This window comes from Phragmites australis, chromosome 10 (assembly GCF_958298935.1).
Source record: "Phragmites australis chromosome 10, lpPhrAust1.1, whole genome shotgun sequence".
Classification (NCBI taxonomy): domain Eukaryota; kingdom Viridiplantae; phylum Streptophyta; class Magnoliopsida; order Poales; family Poaceae; genus Phragmites; species Phragmites australis.
In genome coordinates this window covers 29411426-29428187 of record NC_084930.1, presented here as the reverse complement: position 1 = coordinate 29428187, position 16762 = coordinate 29411426, and the positions used below count along the sequence as shown (strand labels likewise).

At 43.5% G+C, this 16762-nt stretch overlaps 3 protein-coding genes across 8 annotated transcripts; all 3 read left to right on the top strand.

Annotated features, from left to right (window-relative positions):
- Window positions 1-304: 304 nt before the first annotated feature.
- Window positions 305-2091, top strand: LOC133930617 (cyclin-dependent kinase inhibitor 1-like). The gene is made up of 4 exons (XM_062377297.1): window positions 305-922; window positions 1025-1083; window positions 1226-1438; window positions 1576-2091. Exons 1-4 carry the CDS (start codon window positions 461-463, stop codon window positions 1649-1651), a joined length of 810 nt encoding a protein of 269 aa, XP_062233281.1. The 5' UTR covers window positions 305-460; the 3' UTR covers window positions 1652-2091.
- A 6588-nt stretch (window positions 2092-8679) lies between these two features.
- Window positions 8680-15302, top strand: LOC133930615 (uncharacterized). 6 transcript variants are annotated; one of them, XR_009911786.1, is made up of 9 exons: window positions 8680-9031; window positions 10142-10199; window positions 10743-10823; window positions 10946-10981; window positions 11571-11810; window positions 11888-12026; window positions 12854-13415; window positions 14272-14425; window positions 14560-15302. XR_009911786.1 is itself a non-coding variant. In XM_062377294.1 (7 exons), exons 1-7 carry the CDS (start codon window positions 8847-8849, stop codon window positions 13333-13335), a joined length of 1221 nt encoding a protein of 406 aa, XP_062233278.1. In that variant the 5' UTR covers window positions 8680-8846; the 3' UTR covers window positions 13336-13670. The 6 variants fall into 6 exon arrangements, 1 of the variants encoding a protein (XP_062233278.1); XR_009911787.1 differs by having other exon boundaries at window positions 14283-15302; XR_009911785.1 differs by having other exon boundaries at window positions 14272-15302.
- A 144-nt stretch (window positions 15303-15446) lies between these two features.
- On the top strand, window positions 15447-16413 carry LOC133930616 (uncharacterized). The gene has a single exon (XM_062377296.1). The coding sequence runs from the start codon at window positions 15806-15808 to the stop codon at window positions 16103-16105; it is 300 nt and encodes a 99-aa protein (XP_062233280.1). The 5' UTR covers window positions 15447-15805; the 3' UTR covers window positions 16106-16413.
- Window positions 16414-16762: the final 349 nt, after the last annotated feature.

The following is a 16762-nucleotide window of genomic DNA, read 5'->3' as shown; positions in this document are numbered from 1 at the left end:
TCCAACCGTCTAATCTAGCAACCATAATGTTCCGCTTTCCCCTAAAGCGCCATGTCACTAAACGGAAGGAGAGACCTAACCATTGGCCTGTTGTTAGTAAGGAAAATTTTTATTAGCCCTTACACACATATTGTTTATCAGAACTTAAAATTCATATTAAAGAGATAGATAAAATATAAATAAATAAATATGACACGACAAGTTGGACTTCATTTCGGGCCCTGGTCACGGCGCACGCGGAGTCGCGGAGCGGGTATACGGATCTGACTAATGACCCCCCCCCCCCTCCGCCTTGGGTAATTCTGGCACTGCACCGGGGGCGGCCTCCTTCCCGTGGCTGGAAAGATAAAAGGAGGCCACCCCAGCGCGGTGGGGGTGGGTCTTTCCGTGCGTGCGCGAGGGCAAGGGAAAGAAGGCAAGCGTCCAAAGCGGCGCGCGGGCTTTGGTTTGGTTTACCCGGATGGGGAAGTACATGAGGAAGTGCAGGGGCGCAGCAGCGGGGACGGGGCGGGGGCCGGCCGTGGAGCTCGCGCAGGTGGTGGTCGGCGTCAGGACGCGGGCTCGCTCCGCCGCCTCCGCGAGTGCGGCGGCGGTACGACCGGCGCCGAAGAGGCCGAGGAAGGCGGCCGCGCGCGCGGAGGTGGAGGTGGAGACGGGCCGTGACGACGGCGGCGCGGCGGCAGGGTGCTATCTGCAGCTGCGGAGCAGGAGGCTGTTCATGGCCGCGGCCGAGGTGGCGGTGCCGGCGCCGCGGTGTGCGGTGGCGGAAGAGGAAGAGGAGGAGGCTGCTCCTTCGGTGGCTGGCTCTGGAGCTTCTGGGGAGGAGGCGGTCGTTGTGGCCGGGATCTCGAGGTGCTCCAGCACGGCGTCGTCGGTGGACGTCGTGGCAACGAGGGGGAGGAGCTGTGGCACGGCGGAGATGGTGGGCGCGGGAACCCTATCTAGAATTCCACCGTAATTCGAGATGTTCGCCTGCTTCTGCTACTGAATTGTGCGATTTGGCTCTGGTTTGTTGGTCTCACAGGCACGCGAGGACCGCGACGTGGAGAGCTCCGTCAGCGACTCCGGGTGCGGTCGAAAGAGGTGAGTGCCCTCTCGGATTTCTTCTGAATTATTCATTCTCGCGTACTCTTGAGTCTTAACCGGTTTTGTCATACGGTTTTCTTCTTAGCTTTCGTGAGACCAGTTTTGTCCTACGGTTTTCTTCTGAGCTTTCGTGATCCAGGAGAGAGACGACGCCGTCGAGCCGGCCGCCGGGAGATCTCAGCGACCATGAGTCGAGTCAGGCGGCGGACGACCAAAAGCGCCACCGCCGGAGGTCACCGGCCACAGCGACGACGACCGCGGTGGCTTGCAGAGTAAGGATGCCACCAGCTGATGAGATCGAGGAGTTCTTCTCCTCCGCAGAGACGGCAGTGGCCGAGCGCTTCGCGGCCAAGTAAGTGGGAATTCACCGTCCGGTGCACCCCCTCCGCTGCGCACCCAAATTTCATCACTTGGCCCCAGCCGTAGTCTCATCACCGGCCAGGCCCCAGGGGCGCTAACGTTGGGCTCTCCTTCTCCTTCTCCTCCCAGGTACAACTTCGACGTCGTGCGTGACCTGCCGCTTCGCGCCGGCCGGCTCGAGTGGACCCCTGTGGCCAGCGGCTGACGACGACGGGCGACGGAAAGCGTAAAGCAGAAGCCGAAAAAAGCGGCGGCGCAGAAAGCGAAGGCCGGCTGCCGCATGCAGTGCGATGAAAGAGAAGCTCCAAGTAAAACAGAAAACGGTAAAGATACCAGGAAAAAGAAAGAAGTATTTTTAGCTTTAAGATAGTAGCGCTCTCTCGATCCGGCTTGTTCAAATTAAAATTCTTGGTAGTTCCTGCCGCTAGAATTTCTTTAGCCAATTGAAATACTGCTAATACTAGCAAATAGGCTCCCTCGTGTAAGTGTAACTCTTGTTCCTGTTTCTTGTTGGTATCCTTGGGACAGACGCCATTCAATGTACAGTACTGCAGCAGCTGCACTGTAACAGTTAACTACCGTCCATGGTTCAAAAACAGTAAACTACGGTTGCTGACGGCTGACCCCTTGCTTAGTCTTTTGTTCGTCCTTTCGTACCAAGTCCTACCAGTTCAACAACATATTCGTTCACCCATCTATATAAGATTTCAAGTTTACAGAGTAAAATAAAGTAACTTAAAATATATTTCTAGTCTAAAATAAGAACAAAATGATTCAATTAAAGTCCTTCAATAAACTTAAAAAATCCTCTGTGTTCAGTACCAAAAATTTTTAGGACTAGAAATAATCGACTTCAAAAATCCTTAGAGATGAAATTCTGTCAAACAAGCCTTTAGTTCTTATTGTTGCACTTCTTTCCTCAAGTCTTATACTGCAGCTCTTCTAGCTAGTACACAGCTCCGTCGATCAACTAGCGTCTGAAACTGCAGTGTCACACTACACCAGTACATGGCTGCATGATGCTACCCTCCAACCATGGCGTGCCGTGAAGAGAAGGTTAGGTGAAGGTCGGCCGAGGCCTGCCGCGCGCCCACCAATGGAAGAGCTTCCTGCCTTGCCCTGCATGTGCCCATATGGAGAGTTGGGGAAGAAGAGATTAAATTAAGGTGGTAAATTTTGATTACCCTGGGCAGTGCTGAAATTAAAAAGTGCCACTAGGAGATGGTCTGGGATCTGGTGCACATGATCCTGGGATAAGGCTGGCAAGAAGTGGTGGAGATGCGCAGGGAAGGAGGGCGGATGGGAAGGAATGTTGCTTTGCTTCCATTGGGATCTGGAGTTTAATTCGAGCATGGTTAAATGGTACTGTAATAAAATATGTAGCATGACCCAGCTGCTGCCTTCGTACTGCGAGCGTGGCCTTATTTTGTGCGCATGAAGTCGCTTTTGTTCGGTTTTCACTTGTTGATCTACTTCAGTTTGGATCTAGCTATGCGTGCTTTTGGTTCCTTCGGCCTAATTTCGTTTGTCTGCATGGGCCATGGAACCTGTGCATGTGGTCCAACAGATTCTAAAATGTACTGGTACTACTAAGCTAGCTGCGGACAAGAATAGACAGCGAGCACTGTAAAAGTTTACGCATTTGGTACTTCGGTTACATGGGGAGGAAGAAAGCCCAACATGAAAAACTGAAGTACTGAACTATATGAAATAAACTCAGCGGAGAGAGAGAGCATGGAACAAGATGGGGTCATGCATACAGGCCACAAATATGAGCTCTTTTACGGTACCCACAAATTAGTTTGAACAGTTCATTCTAATCAATCTAATGGATGGGATTTGTTATGGTTTTATTATACTAGCTCCACCATCAAAAGTGGAGTGTTATCATCTTAGGGGAAAAAATGTAACTACATATGCATTATTAACGACGTCTTTTCACTATCGGCGGCGGCACGGATCGTGTCGCTCGAGGTCCGCAGGCCACACCTCGACAGGGAAGTGAATTTTATAGGATGTATCTATAAAAGATACTCCACTCTATGATGATACGTGTCCAATTACTCTCTCTCTTCTTCAACTTAAATATTAAATCACAGGATGGATGACATAAATAAATAAGATCTCAGACAGTCTTTCTAGACAGTGTCCTATATAAAATTTACTTACCATCGATAGTCCCCATTGCATTGCTGGCCGCTGTATTGCTGCGCGGAGAATGCGACTTCAATCGCCTTTAATGATGTAAAGAACATGAGTTGATCGGATTCGAGACATCACTGAAATACGTGTCCATTCATCTTCACAGTTTGCTCGTTCCAATCTTATTCGTGGTCCAGTTTACTCCTGGCTCGGCAAGGGCATGATCCAAACGGCGGCCATGAGGATGCAAGGATCTGTTCGTTCTTTGGAACCAATTAAGCCGCGATCTGCTCATCGATGATGCGGCGTCCAGAGCCTCTCACAGCGGCGGGCGGCAGTTGCCTAAATTTGTTCGCACCCTTCGGAAGCGACTCATAAAAAACTGACGCTGAGATCAGTTAGGTTAAACAAAAAAAAAAATCCGTAACAACCACAGGAAATATCTTACTCAAGATAAATGTCTATTTTGCCCCCAGTAAATCAAGGGTTAGATGTAATCTATACTCCCAAACCACTTGAGGAGTAGAAGGTACAGTCAAATTAGTCACAAATAAATTCCTACTGGATGGCGGATGGCCGTATGGGCGTGGGACAATGTGCGAGAGAAGGGACCACGACAGTGTGTGTGTGAGAGAGAATTTGGAGCACATGATGATGCATTGAGGCTGCAAAAAGTGCGTAGAGCTCGCATCAAACACTTGGCAATTTGGCAGTGCAGCGGTAATTTTTCCTGGGGAAACGTGGACCGTGCGTGCGGGGAGGCAGGCGACGAAGATCCCGAGGACGGTGAACATTCCGCTGCGGTGGCGAGAGCTGCAAGGCTGGTTTCCAGCACCCCGAAAACGGGCGTGCGGTGGCGCTCAAACTGTGATTCTTGCCGGGCCATGTATGTCCTCGGAACCGGTGGCAAATGATTCTTGCTTCAGGCAGTGGCGACCCAGAGGATAGTTCAGTAGATCTGTGATTATCTTAGGATCTGATCTAAATTTAATTTAGGATCAGATCTAAGTTTAATTTACTATGTAATCTAGCTCACAATTCGTCTAAAAATCGAATGCCTATCCAACGTTTTGGCTCTGAATCCGCCATTGACGGAAGGTGGAGTACACTCCTGCCGCCAACAAGAACAAGGCAACACAAACACAAAGTAAATGTGAGCAGTGCGTCCGTCGCTCGTCGGCTTCAGGAAAGCATTCCTCGGCTCATCAGCAGACTTCTTCTGAACTTGCATTGGGATGTTTTCCGTCAGCAGACTTGCTCTTCAGCTACGAAGAGCTGGAAACGCATCGGATGGTGACGACGAACTATAACGGAGCGACGAACAGCAAAACGTACGCCCGCGCAAGTACGGGTACTTGCAGAAGAAAACATGTCGATCCATGGGAAATGATTCTTGCTTCCAATCTCTGCGGATGTGCGGAGCAACGAAGAGCAGGAAACGCATGGCTGGTGAACACGAATGAACAAAGGCCTCGGCAAGTACGGGCACTTCCGTACTTGTGGGCGGAAGGAAATCCACTCACACGGCACCATCTGCATGATTCACACGGTCTCCTCTAAATACTCTCCATTTGGCTCTTTCGATTTCAATGACTCGACGGCGTTGGACTGAGTACATCTTAGTTATGCTTAGTCATTAGACTCGTCTATGTACAAGTGTCAGTAATGAGCTATGAGAGGTGATATGTGTATGGCACTTAGCGTGCTGGGTAGGTGGGTGCGTGGTCTAGAAGCGAAACACGAGAGCAGGATTTTGAGAGCGAAATACATGCGAACGAAGTAGTAGAGATTAAGTGACATGAGTTGAGTAATTTCTGTAAAATTTAAAGATAGTCTGTAGGACTAAAGGCAGGACGTCCTATCTAGTGCGAGAATCACTACGTATTTTTTAAATAATAGAGATAAAGATAAAAATTCATTCTCATATAATAGTACCATTTTAATTTTTGGATGATAGTTAATAAAAAGTTCCTTTAACAAAAAAAAAAAAGCTCTACGACTCAGGATGCCAGACCAGCCAAACAAATGCATGCTTGTCTCATGTGAGGTCCGTGGAGTTAGCTCCTAGCCTGTTACAGTGAAATGTAGAACTTGCCTCGTTGAAGAAACTTTTTTTCGAGAGAGAGGGGGCGTTGAAGTTAAACTTTTACGGCAAGAGAAGAATGTAGCACGCATGCTGCTTTGACCTTTGACTTCAGTTTTCATCTCTTTTCGAGGATGATTCAGATTTCATAAGAGAGCAGCAGCTCGGCACAAAGGTCGTTTTATTCCGCTTTTTTTTTTGCTCAATTATATGGGCCTGGCCCAATATATAACGAGGCGAAGCAGACTTCGCTGGTATGAGCCTGATCCAGCAAGGGCGAATTGGGGGGGGGGGGGGGGGTTCCAATTTGGCAATTCCTCTCAAAATAGAGAGGGAAAAAGTCCATATTGTTTTTCTTAATTATTGTTTGCGTCTGTTTATCTCTCTAAACCGTAAATTAAGATATTTTACCTTTTTTAACTATTTAAATCGGTGCAATTTACATCTTTAACTAGTTTTAATGATGATTTTATCGTACGTGACAATAACTCAACCTATCATATTGGCAGCATTTTACTGGCATGTCATAAAAAATAAAAAATATCATAAAAACCACGAGAAATTTTAAAAATACTAGATACAATTTTAAGATCTTTTATAAAAAAATGTCATTTGCATGGAGAAGAGGCTTGAAAAAGAAAGAAAAAACGTGCATCCCATTTATTAACTCATTTCAAGAAAAATATTAACATGCAATTTTTTGTGTGCAGGGTGTACTTTAAGAGAATCTATAAAATTAATTTCACTTCATTTAGAATTTTATTAACGCACATCAAGGAAGGCAATATCGATTTGAAGCTCGGATGAATTTGTTACAAGAAAACCAACCAAAGTTGTTCCACTTGTGAACTTTGAAACAATCATAGAGAAATTAATATGAAGTGAAACTAATTTTATAGATCCTCTTAGGTACACCCTATAAATAAAAAATATGTGTTTGCATGTTAATATTTTCTTTGACATGAGTTAATAAATAAGTTGCACATTTTTTATTTTTTTCCCCAAGCTTTCTCTCTATGAAATATGATTGAAAGTACACTATTTTTGTTTTTTTCACATAAGGTCTTAGAATTTCTAGTATTTTTATGATTTTATTTTTATTTTTGATGTCACGTCAGCGAAACGGTGGCAACATGCATGCTGAGTTGTCGCTATGTAGGATGAAATCAGCATCATAATTTGTTAAAGATATAAATTGCACCGATTTGAATAGTTGAAGTATATGAGATATCTGATTTTATGGTTTGGAAAGATAAACAAATTCGAGCGATAGCTGAGTGAGGCAATATGTACCTTTTTTTTCCAATATAGAAACATGCCTTCAAACGATACGGGCCGCATATAGCCTGAATTTTCACCTGGGATCCATATACAGACACAAAAATCGATCTTTCGAGTTTGAAGCCGTAAAATCTAGTCATGGAAGCGATCGAGCAATTCGGCAAGTTTTCATACATGGAAAGGTCTCGAAATTGTTTCACTAAAAAAACAAAGTATGCGATCTATTTTTCTCAGAGTTCAGAAAGCAATAGGACAATGCGAAAGCGAATGAAAGAATACGACGAATTGCAGAGATAAACCTTAGAGAATGTGCCAAACTTCAGATATGCTTTCAGAAATTTCTCTGTCATTTCCTAAGCTGCATGTCTTCATGTGAAGAAGAGACAGCTAGTGAAAAGGATTGGAAATCGCCATGATCCTCTTCAGTGTCGTTCCATAAAACGAAGGATAAATTTAAAGACGAAACATATACTGTCAAGATCACCATCCTCTAACCGTTTGTAATGTCTCCAAACAACTTTAGAGTAGGGCATGCCGATATGATGCGCCATACAAGAAATGCAGAAGGCAGAGAGAGTTTCGGTAAACACCAGGACTGGTATGAACGGCTTCTTGCGTGAGTGTTGCGGGATATCTTCAATCGTTATCCAACCTTTTTGCTCAAGCTGTTTCTCTTCTCTTCTTTTGTTTGGCTATTAAATGAGATATTGCGTGAGATATGCGATAATTGACTGATAAATATTCGTACTCCATTGCTTCTGTTGATGTATATATATTCGCTATATGAAGAACGCGTGATATTGCTTCGCTAACGTGAATTCGCAAGCAAGCATGAAGGAACATAAAATAATGGCACTACACGGATGCGTGTGAAATTTATTTTCAAATAAGCTGACACGGCGCGACTTTGAAAAACTCAAACGAAGATATTAACAAATCAGGAGACTCCGGAACCGGATATGTTTTTAAAAGGAGCCCTTTGAAAAATCTGCACGTAGGATGAGGACAACAACTTCGACTTAAGAATTAACGTCTCGCGGACAGGATGACAGGTAACTATTCTGAATGGAACAGCTATTGGTGAGTAGTTCTCTCGTAACTTCACATTCAATTTTTGCTTGGACTTCGATTTCGTTGTAGTTATCTTGTGTTAACTCTTTGTTTATATTGTGTTAATTAAGGCTTGGTTGGATATCGTAGTTTTTAAAAATCATGGTTACAAGAAACTATGATTATAAAAATCAAGGCCACGCAATACTACGGTTTAGAAAAAGAGATGATGTGTAGTGTTTCTAAAACTTAAAAACCACACTTTTAACAATACTATAGTTTTTAAAACTACCAAATCTGTTATATCCAAACATGTTCAAGTCTTCTAAAACCATTTTGTAAAACCGTATTATTTTTTCGAAACATCAAAAAAATACTTAGCATGCAAACAGAGCCGAAATTATAATTGAATTGAACAGAGTATCATTTATAACGTTTTCTAAGAAAATGAAAATTTCTGCATACATATCTGCTCGAAAAATAAAGTCGAGTGGAAAGATAAACGATCAAAACCTTGAAGTCCGGCTGAAAACATATCTACGTGACTCATCTTTGTCCTCAAAAGTCAGCATTGACCAGCTGCCACGTAAATTAAAATTTTAATTTAAAAACTCGTCTCACACGGCGCACAAGCAAACTCCCATATAAACCTCATAAAACTATAAAGGGCGATAAAAAAATCGGTAAAAAAAAAAAATCCTCGACGAACCAGACGCCGAAGCGACCCGCCCCGTCTCCTCCCCTCCCATCTCCATCTCCATCCACCAGAACGAGGGAACACAGGGCAAACCCTTGCTTCGATTCCCCTCTCCTCGTCGGAAGTAGAGCGGCGGAGGCGGAGGCCATGTGGCCCGGCTGCGGCGGGCGGTACTACTGGGCGCCCGGCTCGGCGCGGCGGGGGGAGGCGAGGGGCGTCGCGGTGCTGTTCGCGTGGGTGTGGAGCGACGAGGCGCAGCTGCGGCCGTTTGTGGAGCTCTACGCCGCGCTCGGGTGGCGGTGCCTCGTTTGCCACCCCGACCTCGTCGCGCTGTGAGAGCCGCTCCCTCGGGCACTTCCTTTTGCTTCTCTGCTAGTCGGTTGGATTCAGCCGCGCCCTTACTCTCCTGGACTTGAGGAGGCGCCTGCTTGTAGCTCTGTAGCTTCTATCGTGTCTTATGGAGCGTGGTTATGGCTGCGCTTGGGTCTAATTGAGATTGCTTGCTGGATTTGTGTCTGCTGGAATCATTAGGAAGCAACCTTTAGGTTTTAGCCGTTTACGGAATTTTGTGGGGAGTTGAATGGTTGGGCAGGGCGCTTAGCTGAGTAGTGTTGAATCGGCCACACCCTTCTTTGAGGGTTCCATCTGTGCGTGTTAATTGTCCTAGTTTTAGGGTTGATGTATTTGTGCGATTTCTACTCTACTATGATTTGAATCGATGCCATGTTAGCTAGCTTTCCTGTTTGGAGTTGTATTAGGCTTTGTGTTTTGGTTAATCTACTGATTGCGAGATGGTAAAAGGTTTTGAATGTGGTATCTGGATCTGTTCACAATCAAGGTTGGCACAATTTTCGGAGACTATTCTTGGGAAGTAAAATGAATTACATCAAGAGAGAATGTCCTGCAGCGTATCTGTTCTCCCCTTGAGTTTTTTTTGTTGAGCCTCAGCCATATGTTTTTCTGTTGCCCCTTATCTCCTTTTTTCCCCCTTTTGCTTTGATGCGTGTTGACACAGGTAGAGACTAAAATGATATGTGCATTATATGAGGAGGGATCCATCCAAAAGTTTTTTTGTTTGAACAATGTTTGTGCAGCTGGAAGCTTTATAGATATCGATAGCCTATTTGGACACGATGAAGCAGTTTTTATTGAGTAGTAGTAGCATGTAGATTGTCAAATCAAATGGCTCTGAAGGTAGAGGGGTACCAGGGGTTTTATCAGCATCTTTTTTTTTCTTGTGGGGCTGGAGAATTATTCAATAGGGCCCTTTTCCTATAATTACATTTGGGTACAGTCCTTTCGTATGTTACTAATGACACTCTGTGCACCTTACTTCAAATATATAATAGCTTAAAAGTGTAATGTTCAGTGGAACCCTCTACACTCGTAGGTCACTTTGTACATGTTATGCTGTTACTGTACTAATTCCTTTCTTCTTGCAGTTATCTCTCTGAGAAAGCAACATCACTGGCATCTGGTGTTATTTGTGAACTGGTGAAGGTGAGTGTATTTCTCCTTTTGGTCTTTGTACTTCACATTTATCACACTGTATATTAAGTAGATAACCTTTTTTATGGAAAAGTCATATCGTATGCTCCTTGATTTTTCGTCCAATGACAGTACTGTATTTGGCTCATTTCTGCATTAGAACTGTCGTGTAATACACTATGCAATGCCTCTTCTGACTCCTTAGTTATTTATAGTGTTCCATCTATTACTTATACAGAAAATTTGTAGATTTTGGATATTGGAACCCTCAGAAAGTAAACTCATTACAATTTAGAAATAGAATCTTTATCTTGTTGTTTTACATTGCTTTTTATACCATCCGTCCATGTTGCCATCTCTGGATGACCTTGGTGCTGGTAAAGAACTGAGTTACTTGCGTGTTATTGTATGATATGCTTTTGATATTGCTAAAAGACTGTCGAAAGTTGTTGGGAAATGAGAGTCCTGAATCCTGACAACCATCTTTTTACTTAGTTGCTTTTTTATTAGATGCTTAATCTTGCCCTGAAATCACGTGGAATACTGGTGTTTCAGGAACTGAAAATGAAACCTGTGCCAACTGTTCTTGCTTCTTTTTCTGGTGGCTCAAAGGGATGCATGTACAAGGTTATTCAGGTGTATGCATAATCTGATCTTTAACGACTATTTGTAATTTCTATCATTTAATCCCACCTGTATATTTTTTTTAAAAAGAATCTTTGTTCGTTGAAATGACTCTACCTTCTTGGTTTGTCCAGTTACTAGATGGAAACTGTGAAGGAGATGCGACCATGGTATGCCATTCCTTTCTTCTCTTTTTCTGAAAATTTCCTCATACAATTCATTGCAAGGAAGCAAGGATATCTGAAACCTATAAATAAATCTTACTTCAATTGTTCTTATAATTGATATGTGGAAAACTTTAGCAATTGTGTATCGTGGATTTGTTACTGCTGGACTAGATTGGTTACTGCTGGACTAGATTGCATTCCAGATCTATGTTGTGAAAATCTATCATTTGTCTTGTTATGGGGATGATTCCTTCGTCCTTCCTCAGTGATAACCATATCTCAAATGCAAACTGTATACTTTTTCTCGTATCTTTGTGTGTAGTCTTTTGTTCAATTCTTTATTCAGTAGTAGTTTAATTGATTTTTTTAAGTCCCTTATCGTCATTGTATTTGCCAGTCCTCATCATGATGTTGTCTTGACACAAAAATATGGACTATGTATATTATATTTGATTTTCCACTTTAACATGCTTTTTTTAATCAACATATGTATGACCTACCATTTGCACCGTGGATACTAGCTATTTGGGCAACAGCTCTGAATTTGTTGGTGACCATGTTAGTTTCTTGACATAAAATTTCCGTTGTGCAGAAGGACTATCGATTAGTGAGAAACTGTATCTGTGGGCAAATCTATGACTCTGGTCCAGTAGATTTTGTCAGTGAGGTGGGCACCCAGTTTCTCCAGAAGCCTGTGATTGGCAATTCATCTCAACCGTTGATATTTCGTTCATGGATGGCAAAGGCCCTGGCATCTGGCATGGATACTCTCTTCCCAAGCAGAATTGAAGCTCAGCGTGCAGAGTACTGGCATGCACTATACTCATCAGCAGTAAGTCAAATTTTGTCTGTGTTTTTTGCATATCATTCTCAATATTCACTTTTTTTCCGCATTTGCTGTTCATGCAGGGACTGGGTCCTGTTCTTATACTTTGTTCAGAAGATGACGATCTTGCTCCATGCCATGTTATCTGTGGTTTTGCCAGGCGTCTGATTGAACTAGGCACTGATGTTAAGCTTATTAAATGGAGTGACTCCCCTCATGTTTGTACGTGTTTATCTTATCTTAGTTTATCTTCATTATTACTGACTAATGACTCAGAATAATGATAATATTTTATTAGTAGCTTGAAATTTTAATGAAACAATCGTAGCTTCTGTTCAAGACCTGTCATTGATTCCATGCATTGAATTGCCAGTAAAGCTAACTAACTGATCGATATGAAAATAATTACAAGACTCATAAGTCTTACTTCCTTGAGCGATTCATTGTTGAAGATAATGATTTATTACCTCCGTTCTTTTATAAGGTATACATTACCAAGACGCATGTGTTGGGGAGGTTATCAAACCAAGAGAAAGGTAGAAGGGAATGATAATGATTCCCCTGGTGCTCATTTACTGGGAACAGAGAGAATAGTTAGTATGAGCGTTTCTCATAAATGTTGTAGAGGGAGGAGGAGAGCGAGAGAGATTCGTTTGCACACTTTGCATTTTAAAACAAGAGTACAAAAACTATATGCCTCATAATTTGAAACAGAGGTATTAGCTATTTGTGTGACCTTGTTATAAATGCCCTTTGCCATTTATGGATTGTTCTATAATATTTAGAATCCTCAATTTATCGAGGGCTGCAATTTTGACCTCAGGTATTTGGTATTCGTGATACGTGCTGTTTACACTTTTGTAGCCTCAGACACTAGGATGATTACACTATATAATATTTTAGGGAGCACCGGTGCAGCAACCTACCTATAGTCCATAGCTGTTGCAGATAGTGCGTCAACTTGAACCTCTAATATTTTCTTCTCTGCTGTCAGACTATCATCTCAAATTTCTACTGACAATCAAATTACATATCTTGATTACTTGCAGGCCATTACAAGTCACACGAAGCTGAATACAAGACTGCTGTAAATGATATACTGGAGAAAGCTCTTGTTACCTTCTGCCACAGAAGCCAGCTGTTTGACACAAGTGCGAAAGGTGACCAGGAGTACAAGATAGCGCACTCAGTGTGCAGTCTACACAAAGTGGCAGCCAATTCAAATGAGAGCCTAAGAAGGGTTGCTAGCAGTTCCAGTGACCACTTCTTCTTGCCAAGTTCGAAGGACCATGATGAGTCTAGGGAACCGGATTCTCTGATTGATGACCAGAGACGACAAGTATCCCATCCACCCTGCATGGAGCCTAAAGGAGTCCTTGGCCAAATCCTGTTTGATGTTTGTGTTCCGAATAATGTTGAAGGATGGGACATCAAGCCGACAATATCCCCAAACGGACGACCAACATTCGCTTCTGCCCGGCAACTTGGTCCGTTCAATCCCATCAAGTACTTCCGACGTTCAAGACTATAGTTTGTTTCAGGAATTGAGAATTTTGTGTACATAACGGAGGCAAGGTGTCTAGTGGCAACTCTGAGCAAGGTTTCACCTAAGTAAGTTCCCTTAAAATGAGACTTTGACACTATTTGTTTATATTTTGATTTTGCACTGCTTGGTGAGAGAATGTACATATGTTGACATGCTCTGTGTCATATTAGAAAGGGGACCATGGACATAAGTTCTAGGCGGGCTGTAAGGTGCACGCTAACAGTAAATAGGAAAGGGAATGCATTATTTAACCCCTGTAATTTCCTCTGTTTTCATGTCATCAAATCCAATTATCGGAAAAACTGTCTTCTCTCTTCCCTTTTACCAATCATCATTGCTGTTAGCATCGTACTATTGATCTTGTTTCGCTCGGTGCATCCTTATTGTTTCTTTGACTCTTGGTTTCTGTTTAGTGTTGTTACTGACTCACTTTGTTTTCCGTTCCACCTCATAGTTCTAGCTTATTGAGACAAATACAGAGATTATTTGTCCAAAGAAGACGTTTGCATATCTGCCTTCACTTTAACTGTCTAAATTCTGAGTGTTTGAAAAGTTTGTGAAGCTCCTCCAATACTTTCTTTTTTGAAATTATTGGATCCACATTGAGCATTTCGTCACACCCATTTTCTTTGGACCGAGCCTTGGAGTGACTTTTGAGGGGGCAGATTTAATGCAATACTGCGAAGTAATGGCAGCACAAATTTGTAGGATCTGAAGCTTCAAAATGAGCACATGGCAGCAGTTCGTGTTTAGGTCTAGTTCGCAAAGTTAGCGTAGCTCCTGATAAGATTTCTAGAGATGACTTGCAGCCACATCAACCAATGCATCTTTGTACTCTGTTTTTCTTCCGTATCTTTTTGATAAGACTGTTTTATTTCAATACTGGAAGCAATAGGATAACGATAATCATATCTGCTTTAGAAAATGTGAAGTCTCCAGGAGCATTCATCTTGAACAGACGTTGCGGAGAAGCTGAACCTTGTTGGATGTTCCTTCGGGGAAAAAAGCATTTTGCTTCAATTTCTCCACGTTCCAAGACAGATCTAATACAACCTTGTACACTGGCTAGTTTGCAGTACGTACATCGAAACTCATATGATGCTTGTATTGAGTTCTTTTCTATTCGCATCATTTCCATTTCACATTCATATTTACTGCAGTAATTTTCGTCCAATATGGGTAGAAAGATAATTCCCTTTATTTCTACAGTGGCAAACAGAGAGGAATAACTGCGACTGCGGTGCATAACATACTGCATGTGTTTAACATTGTGCGGCTACCCTAGCTAGATAACATTGTGCGGCTACGAGCATAAACAACAGACAATTCGCGGAGCAAATTGTTCTGGTCCACGGATGCCTTTGAGAGCCTACCAAAAGAATCTGATTCTTCACTAATCAATATATTCTTCTGCGTCTTTGGAACAAAAAATCTCAGTTTAGAGGCTTTTGTAGGATCAATTTCCAGAACTTTTCTTAAACAACTTTCATCCTTTTACCCCAAATACCCTAACATTTTGTCCTTCAAGCACGTACACCAGTGAATATTTTGTAGAAGCATATCAAGGAAAAGCAGATATCGATGACGGAACAATGTGTAGATCATGATAATCACGCATCGTTATTGTTCAGGGGAATCTGATGGCAAAATAGGCGTTGCAGATTGCACTCTTGGACGAAAAAAAAACCCTTAGCAGACAAACCACCTCCGGCTTCTTCTTTTTTCCAAGTATATATATTATGGACGAGCAACCTATTAATATCATTTTCTTATGACAAAGTAGTCTTCTGTATAATATTAGTCGATCCTTTTAAAGTTTGACTGCACACATGTATATACGATGATATCTATCTTAGACGGGAGGCAGTAAATATGTCAGAAGGTCTTACAAATTCTTTTTGTATGGTTTCCCTATAATGCTAGAGTTTATGCCGTTTGGTCGGTTTCCGAAATTTGATCGTCCAACCTCTTTGCTGCTTCCATTTCTAGATTATATATATGATATAATATGATGATATCGCATGGCGCATCATATCATAATCTAAAGAATGCAGAATGCAACTTTTAAGCTACACCACCGATTATTCCCCTAGAGGAAAAGAGACCAAAGGCAAGCTAGCAGCATCCTACAGCAGTCTGGCCACTAGCGATCGATCCATCAGTTCTCAGTTTCACCTAAAAATCTACCAAAGGCAAGGTCATTGAACACGGCCAGTCAAACGCGCGTGCGTGGAAAAGGAGAGGTAACCGTGCCGTAACACCCAGCCCCCGTGCCTCTCTCCTCGACCGGTATATATGCGTGCGGTGCATCTCTGCTCGCAACTCAGCAATTGCACCCGCTCCGTGTCACTCGGTCGATCAGTCGCACTCGCCAACTCACCGAGCGAGAGCAACGTGCAGCATCAGCCAGGCGTGCGTAGAGCCAAGCAGCGCGGCGCGGGCCGGCGAGGGGTCGATGGCGTTCATGCGGTACCGCGCGCTGCCACAGGGTGAGCTGACGGTGGAGGAGTTCCGGGCGTGGCTGTCGCAGTTCGACGCGGACCGCGACGGCCGGATCAGCCGGGAGGAGCTGCAGCACGCGCTGCGGAGCCTGAACGTGTGGTTCGCGTGGTGGAAGGCGCGGGGCGGGGTGCGCACGGCCGACGCCAACCGCGACGGCGCCGTGGCCGTGGACGGGGAGGAGGAGGTCGCGCGGCTCTTCGCCTTCGCGCAGAGGCACCTCCACGTCAAGATCACCCAGCTCGTCCCCTGCTGATGGAGCACACGTGCTGATCATCAGCCGGTCGGTCGATGTGACTCTGATGTTCAGCGCTTGTGACTTGTGAGGTGTGCCGGGGGCTCATCCACCTCTATCTCTCTTCTTCCTCTCGCGAGGAAGAGGAAATACCGATTGATGCTTTGCTTTTGATGCATCTCGTGGCAACTTTGTGGACTGTTCAAAAGAGTTCTCTACTCGATCGTATTTCCAGCACGGCAGAGTTTGTTGAGAAATGTTAGAAATGATGTATTGGTCTTCGCACTGTATTGTTATGTTTAACATTTTCCAACTTAATATGCGGATAAGTTTCTTGTGAAAATCCAGTTGATTATTCCATGGTTATATATATGTTATGATGCACGATGTATAGCTACAAAGAGATATGATGCAGCTTGGCACGACGATATAGTTATAACAAGGTGCGATAAGTACACCGACAATACTCTTTATGGCATGCTTGGAAGAGGGGGATTGCTCCAGGATTTTTTAGGGTTCATCCAAATATTGTACCAAATCCTAGCTTAGGGATTTGGATCTCAGAACTCTCATTTCAAATAGACATTTAGTGGTATATCCACATGATAAAGTGAGATACACCACACAGATTGGTGATTTGTGCGGTGATAAAATTAGATGCATATTGAGTTGCGATTA